The sequence below is a fragment of the Moschus berezovskii genome, chromosome 25 (genome assembly GCF_049115385.1).
Source record: "Moschus berezovskii isolate FMDL1 chromosome 25, NW_MosBer_1.0, whole genome shotgun sequence".
NCBI classification, from domain to species: domain Eukaryota; kingdom Metazoa; phylum Chordata; class Mammalia; order Artiodactyla; family Moschidae; genus Moschus; species Moschus berezovskii.
Window position 1 is genome coordinate 9734344 of NC_142484.1, and position 18949 is coordinate 9753292.

General features: G+C 51.7%; 3 protein-coding genes across 10 annotated transcripts; all 3 read right to left on the minus strand.

The window, feature by feature from the left end:
• Positions 1-58: 58 nt before the first annotated feature.
• Positions 59-2303, minus strand: TMEM179B (transmembrane protein 179B). Of its 2 annotated transcripts, XM_055415707.2 has the most exons (5): positions 2104-2303; positions 1058-1245; positions 843-974; positions 594-672; positions 59-400 (listed from the first exon to the last, which is right to left on the minus strand). In XM_055415707.2, the coding sequence occupies exons 1-5, from the start codon at positions 2197-2199 to the stop codon at positions 239-241; spliced, it is 657 nt and encodes a 218-aa protein (XP_055271682.1). In that variant the 5' UTR covers positions 2200-2303; the 3' UTR covers positions 59-238. The 2 variants fall into 2 exon arrangements, with proteins under 2 accessions (XP_055271682.1, XP_088688364.1); XM_088832238.1 differs by lacking the exon at positions 843-974 and having other exon boundaries at positions 2104-2234.
• Positions 2263-14976, minus strand: TAF6L (TATA-box binding protein associated factor 6 like). Of its 6 annotated transcripts, none has more exons than XM_055415694.2 (13): positions 12276-14976; positions 11983-12152; positions 11386-11442; positions 9390-9549; positions 8965-9051; positions 8143-8293; positions 7937-7987; positions 7282-7376; positions 5903-5977; positions 5541-5761; positions 5114-5246; positions 3184-3312; positions 2263-3081 (listed from the first exon to the last, which is right to left on the minus strand). In XM_055415694.2, exons 3-13 carry the CDS (start codon positions 11391-11393, stop codon positions 2311-2313), a joined length of 1881 nt encoding a protein of 626 aa, XP_055271669.1. In that variant the 5' UTR covers positions 11394-11442; positions 11983-12152; positions 12276-14976; the 3' UTR covers positions 2263-2310. The 6 variants fall into 6 exon arrangements, with proteins under 6 accessions (XP_055271669.1, XP_055271670.1, XP_088688362.1 ...); XM_055415695.2 differs by having other exon boundaries at positions 11386-11445; XM_088832236.1 differs by lacking the exon at positions 11386-11442.
• A 138-nt stretch (positions 14977-15114) lies between these two features.
• On the minus strand, positions 15115-18415 carry POLR2G (RNA polymerase II subunit G). Of its 2 annotated transcripts, none has more exons than XM_055415708.1 (8): positions 18305-18415; positions 18063-18172; positions 16695-16854; positions 16110-16160; positions 15938-16003; positions 15763-15834; positions 15538-15571; positions 15115-15332 (listed from the first exon to the last, which is right to left on the minus strand). In XM_055415708.1, exons 1-8 carry the CDS (start codon positions 18314-18316, stop codon positions 15319-15321), a joined length of 519 nt encoding a protein of 172 aa, XP_055271683.1. In that variant the 5' UTR covers positions 18317-18415; the 3' UTR covers positions 15115-15318. The 2 variants fall into 2 exon arrangements, with proteins under 2 accessions (XP_055271683.1, XP_088688365.1); XM_088832239.1 differs by lacking the exon at positions 16695-16854 and adding an exon at positions 16855-16957.
• Positions 18416-18949: the final 534 nt, after the last annotated feature.

Sequence of the window (18949 nt, forward strand, 5' to 3'; positions counted from 1 at the left end):
CTCCTTACTCCTATCCACCCTATGTACAGTGCTTTACACCAAGAACTCAGTACTGAGATGAGGAAAGAAAAGTAATATAATACTGGTACAAAAACAGCTGTAGGAAGAGAGGTGTCATCATGTTTCCCTCCTGGAGGGAAAACTAAGGCTCCCCACATAATCAGAGCCATGTGGGGACAAGAGGATTACAGGCACTTGAGCATGGAGTCTGGCTGCAGAAGCACTCTTTGGTTAGTCTTCAGGAATGGGAAAGGCGTGGCCCAACGAGAGCATCTGTCTCAGAGCTCCACTCAGGGTCCCCCCTTTGCAGAGGCCGGTATGGGGTGGCTTCAGACTTCCACTGCATAACCTGGATCACCAAGATCACACACCACAATACCAGATTCACCCAAGAAGAAGTCTGTGGGAGACAGGAACAGGAATGTGAAGACTGGGCCCATCCTGAATCCAGTTCCACCCACACACCACTCAGCTGTTCACTGTCAGGCTGTCAAGCCTTTAGCTCCTTAAAACTATAGATGGTATCATATGATTCGTTACACGAATCGGTATCCCTCAATCTCCACCCAGCCTTTCATATCCCAGGACCTCACTTCAGCATTATGTAGGTTGGAGTAAAACTGCACAGCGGTTCCAGGGGGCATCCATGGAGTTTTCTGGGCATCAGAGCAGCTGTGAGGTCAAAGAGACAGTCGTGAGAAAGGGGAGATATACCCTAAATAGCCTTTCACTCCAGTGCCCTTCTGAGATGAGAGCTGACAGAGATATAAAAAGCGGAGTATGGGGTACTCTGCAGAGGGAAGGTAGACAGCCCCAGCCAGACTCCCTCCCTTTCCCATTACCTAGTTATGTTCAGGGAGATGATGGATTTGCACAGAGAACTGGTGCCAAATCGAAGGATACAGGCACACACTAAGACCATGAAGATGGCTATAGCTGAGGTGGCCAGTGCAAAGCGGAGCCCCTTAGGGCCTCTAGGAGGAGGGAGAGAATAAACTTTGTGGTTGAAGTGGGACACCTCCCACCTCAACCCCTGACCCTCCGAGCAGGCAGTCACCTGTGGGAGTCCTCGATGCAGCTGGTGTAGACCCAGAAGAGCAGAAGCAGCAGACAGTAGAGGGCCAGTAGGCCCGAGGCCCCAGCCACAAAGTAGCAGAGGGATGGGGCCGAGGGTCGGGACAAGACCAGAGAGGAGCCATTCAGGGCGGCCGCACCATACAGAGGACAGCTGCCACTGAAGGAAGCCTGTGGAAAGAAGCTGCTGAGTCCTAGATCACAGGCTAGTACTCTGAATGCAAGGTCATGGCGGGCGCTGGGGACAATCTAGACAAGGGCCACCCTAGGGAGTTATTTGTGTATTACTGTCAGTTCCTGTTTCTGAGCCAGCAGATGAGTGGGTCTGGTGGGGAAATCAAATCTGCAGTGGCCAGAAGGATGAGGAAATCAGCAGTGGTTATAAAATACAATGAGCTTCAGAGATGCTTCACAAGTTCTGGTCTCCTCTCAAACATAAATTCTAGAGTAGAACCAAAACTTAGGTAACCATCTCCAATGTTTTCTAATCTATAAAATAAAATAGTGCCTACTTACAGGGGTCAAACGAGCCTGTTTATTAACATGATTGCCTGGCTGGGGTAAACACTCAGCTAAACTATTGGCTTCTGCTACATCACTGGTTTGCCATATGACACACTGCGTTGCAACCATTTGGTAGTTTGCTCATTTCTACTACACTATGCTTTCTTTGAGTGGTTCAGCACTATAGTGTCTGATTTAAAGGGGCCTGGTCCAACTTGTTTTACAGCCAGGGTGAGGTTATGTAGCAGGAATTACCCGGCCGGGCTATATCTGCTGTTAGACACTCCGTAGGACTCGTTCCTTTTGCGAGGTAATAATTTCGAAGTACGACCTGGACAGATGTATCCACAGAGCGTGATTAGCGCCGATGCATCTCCGCCAGCGACCGGCCTCACCTGGGCGACTAGCTCCGAGGAGCTGCGCGCCAGAACCCAGCCGGGCCGGACAGCACTGGCCTCTCTGCTTCAGGCTGTGCCTCCGCCCCGCTTACCCAACCTGACGGCCGGCCCCGTCCCGCAACCGCACCTGGGTCCGGGTCAGCGCCGCGGCCGCCACGGCTCCGCATAAGAAGGCGGCAGCGAAGAACGCGAGTTCGACGCGCTGCAACCAGGGCAGCGCCATGACTCCCCCAACACCAGGAAGCGCCGCGCGGGATATCCGGCCCCACCCACCAGCGCGGGAGCGTCATTTCCGGGCGCGGGTTTATTTACAGAGGCGCAGGCGCGCGCCGCCTCAGAGCGGCAGGTACAGCGAGTAGTCCGAGAGCGCCCAGCGGCGGGCCGGGCGGCCGGTGCGGCCGATCATGGGCAGCTTCTGCACGTAACGGGAGGCCGGGCTGGGCCCGTACGGCGCGGGGAAGGCAGTCTGGAAGAGGCGCCCGCGGCACCGCCTCCCTGCCTGCCGCCCAGCGATGATGAAACGGAAGTAAGGGGCCCCGCGCAGGGCGAAACGGCTCTTCTGGAAGACGTCGCGGGTGCCGGTGCCTGGGCCCTGCTGCCGGGGTGCTCCCCGCGCCCGGTGCACGCGCGGCAGCGGCCTGCTCTCAGAGGCAGCGGGCGCAGAGGCTGACGGGGCGCCGCCGCCCCGGGGGCTCTCGTCGCCCTGTGGGCTGACCATGGCGTTGGCTGTCAGCTGCGGCATCTTCCGCACCGAGTCCGGGGCGGCCGCCGGCTCCTTCTTGTCCCCGGGCGGCCGCGGGGCCGTGGGGGCGGGCTGGCCCGTGCCAAAGCGAGTGGCCAAGCTGTCACCGAAGAAGGCGTAGAGCTCCCGGTAGATGTCCGCCAGGGTCACCGAAGGGGAAGGATCCTCTAGCCCCGCGCCTCCAGGAGCCATTGGGAGACCAGATCCAAACCCTGGCTCTGAGCTGCCCCCGGAGGGAGACTCCTGCAGGAGAAGGCTGTCCCAGGGCAGGTCGTCAGAGCGCCGGCACCCCCTGCTGCCTGGCCCACCCTTGTTGGGCTCTGCTGCCTGGGCCTTCATCTTCAGCAGTCGCTCTACGGCCACCTGTAAGAGCAGAGGGACTAGGATACAAGGAACCTGGGCCTAGTGTTCTAAAGCCAGCTGAGCTGATGCAGGAAGGAGAGGCTGGAAAGGGCTGGCACTCACCAGAATGGCTCCATAGACTTTGTGCCCGTCTGCTTTAACCTGGGCATTCGATACTGAATAATCGTCGAGCACAGCCTGCAGATTTGTCCAGTAAGTGGACAGGTGTGGGTACAGGACTCTCTCTACTGCCTGGATGGGAGAGAAGAACGCAGTGAGTGCCTCTTTGCTCATTGCTTATCAAGTACCATTTCCTCTGAAAGATCTACTTTTATCTCTGGTTCTGGACAGGGCTGAATCCTAAATTCCCTGCTTGGCATATTTAGCCAGCATTTATTTGGAACCTCCTGAATGCCCAAGCCTTAATTAAAGAATGGGAATAAAAATCAGGTACAAAGACAGACAAACAATGTAAAGTGACCCCACTATCACTAACGTATGTGTTGAAGGCTGAAGGTGTATCTAATGCCCTTTGCTACCTGAGAAATTCAGCTCCCAACTGCTACATCCAAGTACCATCCTGGCTTACATGTAAACTGGAACTCAATTCAAACCACTTGCACAAAAACAAACAACAGCTCAGGGACCTGGACTCTGATTATGTAATTTTAGATCCTGTGATTAATTTCGGGGAAAGCAAGTAAGACTTCAAGTTCCTAGAAAAATATAACTTAATATTGACTTCAAGAAATATGAAAACTCAAATAATTCTGTAACTATTAGTTAAAAATATAACCACAAAACAGCATGCCAGAATTTGCAGTCAGCCTACAGACATTCAAGGAACAGTGTCTCAATAAAACATAATTCAACTTAAAAATATAAAGTATAAAAAATACTCCCTCTCCACCTTATTCTATAAAACCACTATAACCCTGATATTAAAACCATACAAGAAGAGTACATGACTGATTTCATTCATAAATACAGATAAACCATTTAAATCCAACTGTATATAAAAAATATAGTCTAATAAAAGTTTTGCATTGTTTTTAAAGACTATACCATTACTAAAGTGAGTTTATCCTAGAAATGTAAAGATAGTTTACTATTAGAAAATCTGTACGGGGAATTCCTGGTGGTCCAGTGCTTAGGACTCAGCACTATCACTGCTGGGGCAGGGGTTCAATCCCTGGTTGGGAATTAAGATCCCACAAGCTCTGTGACACAGCCACAAAAAAGAAAACCTACATATACAATTAACAACATTAACAAATAAAACAGGAAAACCTTAGAATCAAAAAGATACAAAAGTGCATTTGATAAAATTAACATAAATTAATAATTAAGAATATAATTCCCCTCAGAAAGGTATCTACAAACACATGAAGTAAACGTCAGCCTAAACAGGACAGGTTATTGTTAGTACTTTTTTTTAAATTGGAAATGAGACAAGGATGCCCAATATCAACATATATAAAATGATATTAGTGATCCTAGCAATAAAATAAAAAATTACTAGGTTTGGGAATTCTCTGGTAGTCCAGTGGTTAGGACCCTGCACTTTCACAGCCAAGGGCTCAGGTTCCAACCCTGACTGGGGAACTAAGATCCCACAAGCCATGTGGGATGGCCAAAAAAGGAAAAGGAATTCTAAAAAAATAAGGCGGTAGGTTTAAAAAAGACAAAGCTATCATTATTTGTACAAGGTATGATTTACCTTAAAAGCCCAAAATAATCTACAGTTAAAAATGATAGTTAAAAAAAAAATGATAGTTTAATGAAGTAGCTGAATCAATACACAAATCAGTTGTGTTTCTATACACCAATAAGAAATACCATGAAAAGACATCATAGCAGTATCAAAGAACAGCAAGAATCTAGGAGTAAACAAGTTTTTCTGAGGTTCTCTTCAGGGAAAATTACAGAAGAATCCTGAGAGTGAAAACCCTAAAAAATGGAGAAAGAGGACACGTTCATGGACAAGAAAGATTCTTCTTCTAACTATAAACAGGAGCTCTTATGGTTCTGTGAGAAAAGCCAGGGTCCTCACCTTCCAGCCAAGAGCATGCAGCCCCACCACAGCCCCGTAGTGAGAGCACAGAGGCCTCACAGGATCCGCCAAGACTTTCTGCAGGGACAGCAGGATCTGCTGATAGAGGCCATTTACAAGGTCCCCATGCGTCCTGTGGGAGCAACATTCAGTCAGGGGAACGAGGCAGAGGACGCAGCACGCGTATGGCTCACGGTACATGAACGAGGCAGCTGGGCCCAGGGCCTGAGGGCTGACGGCCCAAACCCCTGGCATCTCTGTCTCCCGTTTATAAAATCCCAGGCACAACTTGGAAGATCAGAGGGAAGACACTCCCAACCTCTCAACCTGTGGCCTTAAAGCCAGAAGTTTCACCCCACCTCCCACCCCAAGCCACTCAGCTCTGCCACAGTCCCACACTTGATCAGCACCAGGCCCACGTGGCTACCAGAAGATGTGGCTCAGGAGGAGGGCAGCGCCATCCCGCAACGTCCAGTGGTCATTCAGCGGGTTGATGGAGGCAGCCAGCGGCTCCAGGACACAGTAGAGGACGCTGCCCACCAGGGAGCGGACATAGGGCCCCAGGCAGAGGTGTGGGTTCCGAACCAGGCTCCGCGCCACTTGCAAGAGCCGGTGCAGCTGCTCCAGGTCGTGGCTTACAGATTTCACCTGTTGGGAGAAGAAGGGTGCTTAGGGGTACATAAGGGTGCAGGAGAGCCTGCTCGTCTGGTGGCGCCTGCCGTGAGCCCTCCTGCCCGCTGCATCATCCCCTCCCCATAGATCCTCCCCTGCCGCTGCCTGGTCACTCACCCCGCTGACCACGTAAACAAAGTGTGGCAGGAGGGCTGCAATCTTGGAGTTGGTCTGCAGGTCCTGGAGAGCAACCTGAAACAGAAGGGGCCGCGCTGCCCTGGTCCACCCGGCCCGAGCAGAGACTGATGCCTCTTTAAGGGAAAACTTGGCACCTATGCATCAACATTTTAAGTGTTCATACTTTGACTCAGCAATGCCACTTCTACAAACTTAACCCACTATAAACAAAACCCACTCACACACATACATATCCACACATAACACGGTCTATAATAATAAAAAGCTGAATATAACCTAAGCCTGGCGTCCATGCAGTCCATGGACGCCATGCAGTCCACGGGGTCACAAAGAGTTGGACACGACTGAATGAATGAACTGAACTGAGTATAACCTAAATGTCCAACATATTTTCAACTGAATAAAGCAGTTATTCTAAAACCAGATGTTTAGTTTAATACCACTTCGACTGACAGTAGACTATGATAGTTTATACATAGAAAAAAAATGTGAGTGGGTGGTTCTACACAATTTCTACTTTGTATGTTTTATAGTACTTCTGTAATAAACATATGCTGGTATTACTTTTATAAGCAGAAAAAAATAGTCAATGAGTAAGACCATCTTAGCCTGAACCTCCACCACCTGTGCCCTCCCAGCTCCTCTGGATCAAGACCTTAAGTTCAGGCACTGTGAAAGCAGGCAACAACACAAGAGGAAGGAGCCCAGGCCCCAGGCCCCCCCACATGCACTGTGTCTGGGGACAAGCAGCAGACTTTCTAAGGCAGGGGAGTACAGTAACAACAGTCCTAACTTTGCAAGGGAAATAGCAGCAGCAGCCAGACGTGGAAGATGTAAACCCCTCAAACAGAGAGGCCACGTGGTCAAGCAGACCACCAAACCAGCCCTCTTCTGCCTCTGGCGGAAGAGGCCTGGCATGGGCAGTGTCCAGTGGGGCCCTATGGAGCCCTAGAGGGCTGGTATGATGTCTGGCTGGCAGCCTCACCAGGCTGCCTCTACTTCCTCTCAAGTCCAGGCAGATGAAAGGTGCAAGGTGGATGCCCCACGTGGCTCCAGGTCAACAGACACCCCAAAGAATGGGCTTTGGACTAAGGTGTGGGGGGATTGACCACCTGTGCCGTCCCCACCCTCCACAGGACCCTGCAGAGCTGCCCATTCCCTAAGGAACAGGGTTCCTACTGGGGCAGGAAGGGGAGCAGTGCTGGAGAAGGGCCAGCTGCAGAGCACCACGCCCCCCACCAAGAAGAGCTTCCACCCAGATCAGCCAGCCTGCAGAGAACAGGAAGCAGGCCTCTGAAGGAATTCCATGGGGATTTGAGGGTTGGACTGTATGCCTCAATTCAGGCCCGCTTGCTCACTTTCATCAGCTGTGGATCATCCCCCAGCACAGCCCGAGTCACTTGCTGGTAGTACTTGAGAAGGTCATCGGTCAGGGAAGACACAGCACTAGGCACTGTGAGAGGGCGGGCAGAAGGTGGTCAGGGTGCAGCCCAACCCTCTCCCCGCCTCCCTGCCTGCTCCCCACCCCCCGCAACCCACATCCCCACAAGGAGCCCGTTCAGACAGGAGGACTCTCGGAACACAGAGCCACCAGCCTCTCAGCAGCCTGCTCACCCTGACCTTGCAAGCTCTCCACAGCCCAGCTCTGCATGCTGCCTCCCACCTGTGCTCTGCCCAGCAGACTCCTGCTTAGTCCCCAAGGTCCAAGTTCATAAGCCTCAGGCTCTGTAAGCTCCATTCAGCAGACCCTGGAAGTGTGACACTTCAGGGACCCCAGTAAACTGCTCAGACTTCTGCATTAACATCCAACACGGCGTCATGATTGGTTACAGGTCTGGGATCCCATCTCCAACTCTGAGGCCTCTGGGCAGAGATTAGTGCCCACTCAGGACGGGCACCAGGCAGGTACCGGAAAATACTTGTCAGATGAGGACTCAGAGGGGTAGCGGCACCACCCTCAGTCCTCAGGGAGGAAAGTCCAAGCAGAGGGCCCATTCCCTGTACTACCGTTACCTGATCCTTGAGGGGCCAGGTTCCCTTTGCCGTCTAGGTAGGAGACATGAACTAGAACCAGAGCAGAGAGATGGGTCAGCCCGGGGTTTTGCCCCTTTTAACACTACCCACCCTTCTGAATTTTGCCCCATCTACCCACCAGCCCATCACCACTCCTCCGACAACCCAGCTCCTGTCCCCACCCCACGGAGGATACCAGCGGTCACCTCTCACAGCTGTCTCAGCACAGCCTTTGGGGATGTTGGTGGCCAGGGCCAGCTCCACCAGGTTCACCTCTCGGTCCTCGGGGAAGTAGAGCTCACCCTCCCTGGCAGGGCGCAGGGGCAGCGCCTCCTGAGATCCATAACCGCACACGGCCTGAGTGAAGAGAGGTTTGGGGAGCAGGCTGAATCTGGGGAGGTAAGTGGGGCGCTACTGGCCAGGGCCCAGAGCCTATGTTTGCAGGGAGTCCAGAGGCCCTAAGCAGAAGGGGATGCCTGGGACTCCAAGCCCTTCACTGGGAACTTGGCTGCAGCACCGGTGCTCACTCAGTCAAGGAGTAGAACATGGTCCCTCCTCATGGAGCTGCAGGGACCCTGAACCCCACCCTCAGGCTGCTGATCCTCCTTCTCACTTAGACCCGCTCTGAAAATGCTCCTCTCTTTTAAATGTGATCTTCTTCCCTGGACCCCCTGCCCAAGAACAACCATACAGGATGTTCTGACACCCACGTCCATGCTCAGGCTGCTCCCTCACCCATAACGGCCTCTTTTCCTTGCAACTGAGTCTAATCCCCACCTCCTTTGCAGGTTCAGCTCAAGTGCCAGCTCTTCCAAGAAGCCTTCCCTAGCCTCCGGGCCTCCATGGCCACCTCTGCCTCTCAGAACGCCTGGCCCTGGGGGACTGGGCGTGACACCTGTGCTGCAGTGGCTGTGACCTTCCTTCATGTGTGCATTGGGCCTTCACGTCTTACTGTGTGGCCAGCCCTGAGTCAGGCACGTAGGCAGGCTCGTGCCAGCTGAGCCCTCTGCAGCCTGTGCTCCACTCACCTCCACACTGCTCCATCGGAGAGCTCTGTTGAAATCCTCGACGGTCAGTTTCCGCCGTTTAGTGTGTTTCATGAACTGAGAGCTATTCTGCGAGGGGAGGAACAGAGTCAGGGGACAGGGGGCGGGCAAACAACTCCCAATGTCACATGCCCTCTCTGTGACTCAGTTTCTCACATGGGGGATGTGACGATGAACCCGCCTGGCCTGCCCAGCGGGGTGTGGTGAGGAGCACATCAGAGGATGCTCAGCAGGCGCCTGGCTCGCTGGAAGCCCAGCTGCCTAGGAGGCGGCCCTGGAGAGGACGGGGACTGCCTCGACTGCCCCCGCTGTATTCAGAGCACGAAGGAGGGGCCTAACAGATACTAGCTGAATAAACCCCTGGGGGAGAGGGCAGTCGCAGGGAGAGGCAGGGAGGGGGAGTGTACCTGGGTGGCCTCTCTGAGTCGGTAGCACACATCCTCTGCGAGCAGGGCCGCCACCTCATCGCTCAGCTCCAGGCCCGTGCTCTCCGCCATGAGCCGGACGGACTCCCGCGGGATCTCCACGAACCGCCGCTCTTCGCGCTCCGACATGGCCCCGATGGAGCTGGGGGTGGGAAGGGAGGTGGGAAAGGGCAGCCCAGTCTCCCTCTGAGCTCTGGAGCCTGACTGAAGGCCCTCCAAACCAATCTTGCTGCTCTTGTTCCAGAATCCTTGAACCAGGAGCCTCATCTGAGTGTCCAGGTGAGGAAACTAAGGCTCAGAGCAAGAAACAGACTTGAGCTGGGTCAGAGGGCTGACGGCAGTGATGGCAGACAGCAGCGATGTCTGAGAAGGTGCCTGGCCTTGGGATGAACAGAACTGGGTCCCAGCCCCACTCCACCAGTTTCAATGGGAACCAGGCTGAGACCTTCCTCACTCTGAGGTCTGGTAAAATAGTGGCAATAACCCCTGCTCTCCCTAACGCACAGGGCTGCTATGAGGATGAGATGAGATGATGTAAGAGAAACTCAAGGGCCAGAACACTACTCAAATAAAAGACATTACAATTGTTAATTATAAACAAAAACTTTTGTCTTCTTCTGGATCCGTGCAACAGCCACCAGTACTAAACAATGATGAAATGACTACTTTTACCCTGACGGTTCCTGGCTCAGAAGTCTTCAATAGTTTTCCAGGACTCATAAAAGTAAGTCCCAACTCCCTGGCTCAACATACTGGGATTGGTCCTGAATCCGCAGGGCTCATCGAGCTTATCCAGCCACCTCGTGGCTTCCAGCCTGCCTTGTACCTCACCGCTGGTGCTCAGGCTGGCCCTCCTTCCTCCTATCCCAAGCCCCCATGCCCTCCTCTTTCCTAAGGCAGACCCAGTCTGTCCTTGGAGGTCTTCCTGCCCCTATGCCATCTGGGACTGTCAGGCTTTCAGTAGTTGGGCTTTCTGCCCATGTCTGGTCTTCCCCAGTGTGGCTGAGAGGCTTAGAGCAGGAACCTGCTCTTCCGTTCACAGGATATGGCAGAATAAGATCCCAAGAAAAACAGCAGCTGGTGACTGACTCCAACAACACACGCCACGCTTAGAAGACTGGCCCACACAGGTCAAAGTGAGACAATACCACCACAGCAGCAAGGTCCCAGTTCCAGTGACCCGCCCAGGTTCTGCCCCAGCACTCCTCTCTGACAAGGCCCAGTGGGTCACCAGTGACCTCCAGGTCCCTAAATCCAGTGGGTACCCTGCCATGGCTCCAAGGCCCCCGCATGTGTGCCTACATCTCCAAACATCTCTTTCCACTCTTGCTTATGTTCTGCATTCCTGTAGCCTCTGTTTCCTCAAAAACACCTTATTTCAGGATGTTCACACAGTTTTCTGGACTTAGAACGCTCTCCTCTACCCCAAACCCCTTTGTCCAGTGAACTCCTAGGCCTTCCTTCAGATCTCAGTCTCAAATGTCACTTGCTGGGGGCTTCCCCAGTTAGTCAGTGGTAAAAAACCCGCCTGCCAAAGCGGGAGACATGGGTCCGATCTGTGGTCCGGGAAGACTACATGCTGCAAAGCAACTAAGCCGGTGCACCGCAATTACAGAGCCTGAGACCTGGGGCCCACAAGCCGCAGCTCCCGAAGCCCGTAAGCCCTAAAGCCTGTGCTCTGCCACAAGAGAAGCCACCATAATGACATGCCGATGCACCCCAACTAGAGAGTAGCCCCTGCTTCCGCAAATAAAGAAAAGCCCACGCAGCAAGGAAGACCCAGCACAAATGATTAAAAAAAATTTTTTTTAAGTCACTTGTTCAAAGTCTTTTCCGACCCTCACCATGTGCCAGGACTTTATCTTCCAAAGCAGTTATCAGTTTGTAATTATATACCTATGTAACTTTTTGATTAACATGTATCTCCCCAGTAGACTGTAAGCTCCATGCTGGCAGGGATCATGCCTTTTTTGCTCACCTTTGCATCCCCAGCGTCAGGCACGGTGTCTGCACATAACACACCCTCAGTAAACAGCTGCTGAAAAAATGAGCACACAATCGCTATTTTTCTCAGCATATACTATGCCTGAAGCTTTGCGCTAAATGCTTTCTATGGTTTACAGCTCATTTCGTCTGGATTAACAATGAGAGAGGTATTAAGGAAACACTGTATCTATTTCACAGCCAAGGAAATCAGAGCTGAGTGGTTAAATGTTAAAATGATTTTCCCAAGATCATCTGGCCAGCACTACCTAGGTAAGGGAGCAAGAACTCAACTCTCATTCTAATCATGAGGAGCGGCGGACTGTGTGGGGAACAAGGCCTGGATTCCCAGTCCAGAGACTTGGCGTTGGAGATCCGCCAATGGCTGTTAACCTTCTTTCTCCACCTGCAAAGTAGGAGCAGCAAGTCCTACCCGCGGAAGGCGCCAAGGAAGTTTCCCTATTACGTGCCCACATTACACCCCACAAAGTCCGGCTCTGACCAAGGTCTCCAGTTCCTCAACCTCCTCATCTCCATATCCTCAGCCACGAGCCACACCGGTGAGGAACTGACCGGTGGCGTGGGAACTGACCTCTGCCGGCCTCCGTGAAGCGCATCCTCCCAGCCGGCCGCGCTTCATCCCAGCTCGAGAGATGGGGGTGCAGGGAGGAGGAGGTCAGAGGTTACCGAACTTGGGTCACGTGGTCGGCGAAGGGGGCGGGCCCCCAGCGGAGCGGGCGCCCAGGCCGGTTAGCTCGCGACCTGCAGCGGGACGGCTCTGTGAGAGCTTGCTCACCTGAGGGCTCCGGGACGGCGAAGGCGGCTACCGAGACGGCGGTGGCGATGACTGCGGCGGCGGCAGCGGCGGCAATGACCCCTACTCACCCTGCTCGTACTAATTCCCTCTCTCGGTGATCAGGCCCCGCCCTCCACGAACACAGCCAATCGGCGAGCGCCTTCAGGAGTTCCTGCCCACAAAGAAGCTTCCCACTACCCGATTGGCCACCGTGATGGCGCTGTGGAAGGCACGGGACGTCAGGGGTCACGTGATGTTGAAGACTCGCTCCTGTTAAAGCCACAGTTGTTCGGCGTTTTGTGGTTCGATCTATGTTTTAATAGACGTGTTATCGAGGAAACCATCCCCATTCCTTTGTCTACTCCTGAGTTTCCGAGCACTTGCATTTACGCGAATGAATTGACGCTTTAGACTTTGGCGTCTGCCTTAGTTTTGCTGCCTGCTTGGTGGGGCTCAACTTAACTCTCCAACATCACCTGCCACTTCCCCTTCCCCAAGGTTGAACCGGAATCTCAGTAGGCATTCTCTACTGGCAGAAGGGTCTTCTGACTGGGCCAAACACACCCCAGGGCTCTGCCGATTCGGGAACCCTACCTTGTATCCTCCCCCTTCCTGTCCTGTAAGCCCTCACCTACCTCACAGACTTCCTTGACCATTTTACACTGACACACTTCCCTGAACTTGGGCAGTTCTCAGTTGAAAAGCAGTGAGCTTAGAGAGTAAAGGATATTTGAAGTCACAGAAAAAGGAGTTCAAACTCTGATACTGCTTCTGGGCAAATTACCTAACTACATTTATGAATCTACAAAATGGAGTAAGAATACCCATCTCACAAGGTTATTGTAGATTAAAAGAGACAATGTAGATTGAGCTTTGGTAGTGAACTTTCACTCACACATCACGAGGCAGACAGTGAATTAATCCTTTTATGTCCATCCAAGATCCATTTGCAATGAGCTATTTATTAAAGGAACTTTCTGCAGGGTAGCACGAATGTACACAACCTCACCCTTTCTCCCCCTCAGTTAGATGCTTCTGCCTCTAGAAAGGAAGATCCTGAGACCGGAGCTGAGAAAGCCAGGTGGATGTGACTGGGGTTGCCATAGCAACACTACCTAAGGAGACTGACACCCTGCTGAGACTCCTCCAGTCATACTCAGAATGACATGTGATGTAATCTCAGGACTGCACTTGGTCCCTGGAGTGGAGTGTCTGCCCACTCACGCATGAAAGGAAGAGGGGGTTCCTCCGAAGTTCTGAGTCTGAGATCAGATCTCCTGGCTGTTGGCAGGCCTCCTTGCAAAGGTGTTATTGGTAGGGACAGCCTTTGGTAACCTTGGCAGCATGAGACAATGAAGAGAGGAAGGCCTGGAGGCCTGGACGATGCAGTGAAGCGCCATCCAAGCTATCTGGGGCTGATTTGCCTCCAGAATGAGTCAAGGCAGAGGCCAGGGAAAGGAGTAAATCCCCTGGCCACAGCTGGGAGAAAGGTGGCTCCCTCTCACTCCCCAGCCACCCAATGCCTGGCGAGAAGTTATGATGGTTTTACATTATTAAAAAAAGTAATTATAATACAGCTCCACTACTCACTAGCTTTGTGACCTTAAGCATGTTAATTCATCTATTTTATCATCTGTCAAGTGGGATGACAAAACATTACACTGAACTGTTGAGAAAATTCAATAATGTATGTAAAGGATTGAACATATTATCAGGCACATACTCCTGTCACTATTAAGCCTGTGATCTCTTTAAGAGGCTGTAACTTCCTGAGAATTCCCTGGTGATCCAGTGGTTAAGATTCCACACTTGGGGATTTCCCTGGTGGTCCACTGGCTAAGACTCTGCACTCCCTATGCAGTGGGTCCAGGTTCGATCCCTGGTCAGGGAACTAGATCCCACATGGCGCAATTAAGACCCAGTGCAGCCAACTACATTTTTTTTTTAAAGATACCAGGCCACACTTTCATTGCTGACAGCTCAGGTTAAACCTCTGGTTGGGGAAGCCAGCCACTTGCTCATACGATCTCTGACACAGAGCAGCAAAGCTCTGACATACTATCCAAAGAGGGTTGTATGACCATAAGGAAACATAAGGTCACCCAGCTAGGACTAAAACCCAGTTCTGTATCAACCCAAATACTGTGTTTTCTACTACAACTCTGCTTCTTAAGAAAGTCAAGGAAAGCTTAAGAAAACAAAAAATGAATGAGATTTGATAGATTACTAGGAAACAAGCAGATAGGTTGGGAAAAGGCATTCCAAGTTAGGCAAATAGTATTGCCAAGACATAGCATCGAGGGAGGATGGTGTGTTTGTTCAATCTTCTTCTTTTGTCTATTTTTGTTGTGTTACCCCAATGAGATTATGAGCCCTTTCATATGTTCAGTTAGTATATGAATTGATTAGCAAACAAAAGCTACTGTTTATATGCCCATCCTAAGAAGGACTGGGACGCCACAATCCGTTTCATTACTGTTCTATTATTCACCTCCCCCAACCCTGCTGTCTCCTCTTCCCCCTCCCCAGCTATAATCTTGGTTATTTTAAAGGCTGAGAAGAGGGCAAATTCTCTGAAACTAGACCAGGGCCCTAGACTAGAGTGGTAACGATACAACCATTTGCTAAGAGCCAAAGACCCAACAAACTCTGGGAGACAATGAAGGACAGGGAAGCTTAGCGAGCAGCAGTCCACGGGGTTGCAAAGAGTTGGCCATGTCTAAGCGACTGTACAACAACGACTCAACACTACAGCCTTACCTTCAGTGAGGTCAACTTGAGACCTTGGCAAGAGGGTCAGTCAGATCCCCTGGTGGCTGAGGCTAGTTAAGACATCAGGCCAAGAAAAGAGGGGCGAGCAAGCCACCAGCCCTCCAGCCTTTTTACAGAATGAGTTATTCTTACCAAAGAAAGGAGATGACACTTCCATGAAAATCAAGGACGTTTTATGGTTAGAACACACAGTCTAAAATCTGGGAGTGGCTGCTAAGCCACAAGAAGAGCCAAGTGTCTTCTGAGAGCAAGGAACCCTCCTTGCCTCCCTGACAGCAGCCAGACTGGGCCTCTGGACAACATGGGAAGTGTGACAGTCACACCTCCTATTTAGGGACCAAACAAGGTAGGTCATGGTGCTCAGCTCACAAGCCCTGCCGAGAACAGAAAAAGCACAGTGGTTAGACCCAGAGCTTAGGACAGCCCTAACCATGCACTTCTCATTCCAGGGGGGAAGTGTCCTTGGTCTTCCAAGCAGACAACATGAGAGTTTCTTTCATCAGTGGCTCACGCATTAAATTCCATATTCACCCCTTATGCCCACACACCCCTCCTCTAGACAACAACCCTGGCACTCACCCAAGTAATCATCCATCAGGGAGCCGATAGCAAACTGCAGGAGGAAAGGGAAAATGGAAATGAAGCCAAAGCAAGCAGAGAGCTCTCCTCCAACCCTCAGCTCCAGGCCTTCTGCCCACCCATCTCTTCTTTCTGGCAGAAGAACACAAAACCCCCAGGAACTCTGAGTAGGAAGAACGCAACAGCTCGGCCTGGTATGAGCAGGGAGGCAGTCAGAAGACTCACGATGTCATTCTTGTCCACACGGGTCCCCACAATCTTCAAGCGGATCTCATCGTCCTGCTGAATCACAATGTCCTGGGGAGGAGGGAACAGTATACTCAGACACCCCCAGGCCAATACCCTCCCTCGGACTGGCTCATTCCCTTGGCCCTCTCACTAACTTCTTCTGCCCACTCACCTCATCCATCGTTTTGTAACACGGTGGGTTGGAATTAGGATCAAATTCCATCTCTGATGGGATGGACTGAAAGGAAGGTCAAACTGGGTAAGAGCACTTCAAAAGGATGCTTCTGTAGATTCTCATGAGTACGGGTCTCCTCCTTAGACCCACCCAGCGTGCCTAGACTTACGTGTCGAGAGATGAAGCAGGACATGGGCCCGATTTCTGTGAAGAGTCCAACCTAGAAGGGTAAAGAGAGACCTTGCTTTTTCTTTTGTCCCTCAAAGTCTCCTAATCTTCCCATCTTTATCTGGTTCCTAACAATATTCTTCATGTTTTGAAACCACTCTGAAGTTTGTCATTTGTTTTTTTTTTCCCCCAAGCTTTCATTTTAAGTTAAGGAAGTGTAGTGGTAAACAGCTGAGACCTAGAACTTGTCATTCTGGGCTTTGAACACTTGTTGGACACATGACCGTGGCCTGCAGACTCAATTTCTCCAAGCTTCAGCGTGGAGATAAAAGCACTCATTTCAGAGTCATTCACAGGCTCTGCACACTACCTGGCCCACCATGGAGGCTACTATTGTTCTGACTCACTATTGACTCACCTGCCCCTGAGTGAAGCAGGAAAGATTACCATACTATTTGACAGGTGAGAAAACCTGAAGCACAGAGAAGTGATTTGACCAAAGACACAGAATTTGACCAAACTGGGACCCATCCCAGATCTCCTAAGAGACGGACCTTCCCACCACCTCCCCTGTGGATGGTCTTACCTTGTTGACCTGAGTGACCACCGCATCCACAACCTCCCCTTTAAAGGGCCGGAAAACAATGGCCTTGTACTTAACTGGATAAAGGACAAAGCCTCGGCCTGGCTGGATCACACCAGCACCGATATTGTCGATGGTAGTGACGGCAATTACAAAGCCATACCTGCAACGAGGCAGAGAAAGTGAAAGGCACTGTGTGTGGAAGAGCCTCTGAAACCATCTGCCACAGGAGCGCTTCCCTGCTGGTCCAATGGTTAAGAATTCCCCTGCCAATTCAGGGGACACAAGCTCAATTCCTGGTCCGGGAAGATTCCACATGCCACAGGACAGCTAAGCCTGTGCGCTGCAACTACTAAGCCCAAGCCATAGAGCCCATGTGCCTCAACAAGAAAAGCGACCACAATGAGAAGCCCACACACTGCAACTGGGTCCCGCTTGCTGCAACTACAGAAAGCCAGTGCAGCAACAAAGGCCCAGCGCAACCAGAGAAAAAAAATACACAAAAGCATCTACTGCAAGAGTCACTGATCCTGGAGGTAAAGGGGGAGCACAAAGGGGGAGGAGTTGACCCCTGGCCCCAGGAGAGCTTAATGATCAAGAGAGAAGACAGAACAATCAGCACAGCTATAACGCCAAACTCTGCTCTCATAATTTCACAGTCAGGGTCCAAAAGGGCTGCAGTCCTTAATCTCAATCTTGGCGATGTCTCAGAATCACCTGGGAGAAACTTATTAAAATGCCTGTTCCCCGGCTGGTCCCCAGTAGGGATGAGATGGTGCTCATAAACCTGTATGTTCAAAGAACACTTCAGCTTACTCTGATTCTGGATACCTGAGTACTCTATAGCCCTGCTCCTCCCCACTCATTTACTTCACCATGTGCGGAGCTCCTCTGTGCAGAGCCCAGAGATGGTCAAATCTCAGTCCTCTTCCTTCCCCCCGCTAACTCTCAATCTGCCTTATCCTGCCCATTCATTCAACAAACTTTTAGTGAGGCCCAAGATGTAACATGCCAGGTCCCTGGGTATGGGGGATAAAGAAAAACCAGCTCCACAAGGGCTGACCTCATTTTGTCTTTTTCACGGCATTGTTCCCAGGGCCCAGTACAGGGCCCTGGCACACAGCTGGAGCTTCAGAAATGTTTGCAGAATTAATGACAAATGTTGGCTGAACAAAAGAAGTTCTGTTATGGAGCTTCGCAGAGGGCACTGTGGGAACCCAAAGCAGGAAGCAGCTAACTGCCTGGGAGAGTGAGAGGGCTTGCCAGGAAAGGTAGCAGAAGCTTTCACGATGCATAGGAGCTGGGAAGGGGGTGCAGGCATAGAAAGCCGTGTATGCAGTGCTTAGGCGGCAGGGAGGGTGCGACACTCACTTGCCGGTGCAGGTCCCCTCCACCTCGGTGAAGAGCTTTTGTTTCACCGTGTTGAGCAGGTTAGGGCCGAAGTACCGCGGGTGCAGCAGAATCTCGTGCTCCAGGGAGATCTGTGGGGAAAGTGGAATTGAGTCGGGCAAGGAGCAGGAGGAATATGAGGCAAGAAGCCGCCCCTAGTCCGGGTCTTCCGCTTCGCTCCTCCTCTTGACCCTGCCCTCGCTGCCGCCCCGTGCCCTGCTCACGTGGTAAAACATCTTCTCAGAGGAGGCTGGACAGGAGCCGGGTCTACGGCTGCACGAGCAACCGAGCCTACACACCGACCGGAAATACAGCAACTTCCCCAACCCCGTTTCCGGGCTTGCCCCGAAAAGTGGGCGGGACTCAGAGCGTCCGCGGGTCCCCATTGGGCTTCGCTGTCGTGGGCGGGGAAACCCGTGAGGCCCCTCCCCTCCGTCCAGCAGTCAAAGCCCCCAACTCCCTTAAATAAAACAGTATCTCGCATAGATTAGATGCTTAGTATCACTTCATGGGAAATAGATGGGGAAGCAGTGGAAACAGTGTCAGACTTTATTTTTGGGGGCTCCAAAATCTCTGCGGATGCTGATTGCAGCCATGAAATTAAAAGACGCTTATTCCTTGGAAGGAAAGTTATGATCAACCTAGATAGCATATTTAAAAAGCAGAGACATTACTTTGCCAACCAAGGTCCGTCTAGTCAAGGCTATGGTTTTTCCCGTGGTCATGTATGGATGTGAGAGTTGGACTGTGAAGAAAGCTGATCGCCGAAGAATTGATGCTTTTGAACTGTGGTGCTGGAGAAGACTCTTGAGAGTCCCTTGGACTGCAAGGAGATCCAAGCAGTCCATTCTAAAGGAGATCAATCCTGG

Bases quoted from the DNA above. Each gene is read 5' to 3' on its own strand.
- TMEM179B (XM_055415707.2), bottom strand. From the start codon at position 2,199: ATGGCGCTGCCCTGGTTGCAGCGCGTCGAACTCGCGTTCTTCGCTGCC. The intron at 975-1,057 runs GTGACTGCCTGC...CCCTCCTCCTAG, and splicing joins TGCATCGAGGACTCCCACAG to AGGCCCTAAGGGGCTCCGCT. The intron at 673-842 runs GTAATGGGAAAG...TTGACCTCACAG, and splicing joins ATCTCCCTGAACATAACTAG to CTGCTCTGATGCCCAGAAAA.
- TAF6L (XM_055415694.2), bottom strand. The intron at 8,294-8,964 runs GTGAGTGGAGCA...CTCTTCACTCAG, and splicing joins TCCGATGGAGCAGTGTGGAG to GCCGTGTGCGGTTATGGATC. The intron at 5,978-7,281 runs GTGAGCAAGCGG...CTTCTGTTTCAG, and splicing joins ATGATCCACAGCTGATGAAA to GTTGCTCTCCAGGACCTGCA.
- POLR2G (XM_055415708.1), bottom strand. The intron at 16,855-18,062 runs GTGAGTGTCGCA...GCCTCGTTGCAG, and splicing joins GAGGGGACCTGCACCGGCAA to GTATGGCTTTGTAATTGCCG. The intron at 16,161-16,694 runs GTAAGACCATCC...TTACCCTTCTAG, and splicing joins TGGTCACTCAGGTCAACAAG to GTTGGACTCTTCACAGAAAT.